The 1,678-nt window shown below is 35.9% G+C and overlaps 2 protein-coding genes across 2 annotated transcripts in view; one reads left to right on the top strand and one right to left on the bottom strand.

Moving 5' to 3' along the window:
- Positions 1-875, bottom strand: part of ptcd3 (pentatricopeptide repeat domain 3) — a gene marked incomplete at its 3' end in the record, with an annotated part of 19,867 nt that extends 18,992 nt beyond the window's left edge. Inside the window, 2 exon segments of the mRNA XM_014029211.1 lie at positions 390-439; positions 782-875. Coding sequence (XP_013884665.1) covers positions 390-439; positions 782-870 — 139 coding nt within the window.
- A 229-nt stretch (positions 876-1,104) lies between these two features.
- polr1a (RNA polymerase I subunit A) overlaps positions 1,105-1,678 on the top strand; it is a gene marked incomplete in the record, with an annotated part of 50,090 nt that continues 49,516 nt past the window's right edge. Inside the window, 1 exon segment of the mRNA XM_014029210.1 lies at positions 1,105-1,279. Within this exon segment, the coding sequence (XP_013884664.1) occupies positions 1,203-1,279 (77 nt within the window).

The following is a 1,678-nucleotide window of genomic DNA, read 5'->3' as shown; positions in this document are numbered from 1 at the left end:
TGTTAACGAGCTTTATACACTCTGATATTTACATTTGATGTTTGTTAACGAGCTTTATACACTCTGATATTTACATTTGATGTTTGTTAACGAGCTACAGCTCCAAGAAAAGAGAAATAAAGTCAGTGCTCCTCTTAACTTCACTGTTTTCAAACATTTACAAATTTAACAAGCCTTCATTTATCACTGCAACAAAACAACTAACATTGTTTACAAATGTAAACCAAACACTTTAGATTTATTATTCCACATTCCCAGATAATATAAATAAAACATTTCCATTGGTAGCTGCAGACATGAAGTCATTAATGATTATATTATAAACTGATTTGTCACAGTATTATTTAACAACCTGTTTAAATACTAATAAAAGTCTTATTTTCTTTTACCTTGATGAACTTGAGCAGCTTGATGAACAGCTGGAGTCAAAGCAAAACTCCTACAGACAGAAACATTAGTTTACTTTAATCAAATAAACCTGATAAAAGCATATTTGCATGGAAGATGTATAAATGTGTTGGCAGACCGTGTCAAATTAAATTAAATATCTCTTTTCTCAGTACAGCAGCTCAACAATGTCGACTTTGATCATTAAAGTTATGCATATATTTGTTTTGCTCCATGAACAGTGGTTTAATTTGAACACATTTGAGACATTTGATGGTTTTCAGACGGGCACATCGTGACCTGCTGTCAGAGCAGCTGCAGCTACAACAACACAATTTATTTTAAAAAGTAACAACATCACCATGTAACACAACTAACCAGCAGCTTATCGTACCTGATGGACAAGAATTGCTCGAACTGAAGCCTCAGAAAACGTTCATTTCTGCGGATATAACGTCCTATGTGCATACAGGACGCCGCCATCTTGTTTCAAAGTGAAGGATTGTGGGAGGGCCGAACCATTACAGCTGCAGCAGGGGGGGATGGAATCATAACGACGAGTTTAACTCTGTAAAATACACCGATTGGAGTAAACATTTATATTTATGTACCTTCTGATATATTATATTATAAATTAATTTAATATGGAGCAGGTCTGAGTAAAGAAGAGGTTTTTTGTTTTGTGGGCTCCCCCTCTGCTCAGAGCGATGGTCTAATGGTCCCACGTGCACGTGAATCTGCGAGTCGCGAGGCGGACGGAGCGCCATGGATTTTTAACACAAGCAGAGTGAAGTTTCAGCTGTTTGACTAAAACAATGCTGTTTGATAAAGAAGTGCCATGGCGGCGCTTAGAGGGCATGTCTTTTGGCATGTACTCAGCCGAAGAGATCAGGTGAGCTTAGCTTGTTAGCTTCTGGCTAGTTACTGAACTGTTGACAACAAGCAGCGCGTGGCGTCAGTCACTTCTCCAATCTGTGTTTATTATTAACAGCTTTAGTTGTTAGCAGAATTATAGTGAAATAACCCTGTTTAAAGTTAATATGTCTGTAAAACTTTAAATATTGCAACTTGAACTAAAATATTATGGAAACATTACAAAGTAACTCTCCTGTTGCACAGAACCATAGTTCATTATATACCATGGTTCATTATATACTATGGTTCATTTTATACCATGGTTCATTATATACCATGGTTCATTAATATACCATGGTTCATTATATACCATGGTTCATTATATACCATGGTTCATTATATACCATGGTTCATTATATACCATGGTTCATTATAT

Source organism: Austrofundulus limnaeus, unplaced genomic scaffold, assembly GCF_001266775.1.
Source record: "Austrofundulus limnaeus strain Quisiro unplaced genomic scaffold, Austrofundulus_limnaeus-1.0 Scaffold869, whole genome shotgun sequence".
NCBI lineage: Eukaryota > Metazoa > Chordata > Actinopteri > Cyprinodontiformes > Rivulidae > Austrofundulus > Austrofundulus limnaeus.
This window is presented reverse-complemented; position numbering and strand designations above follow the sequence as displayed.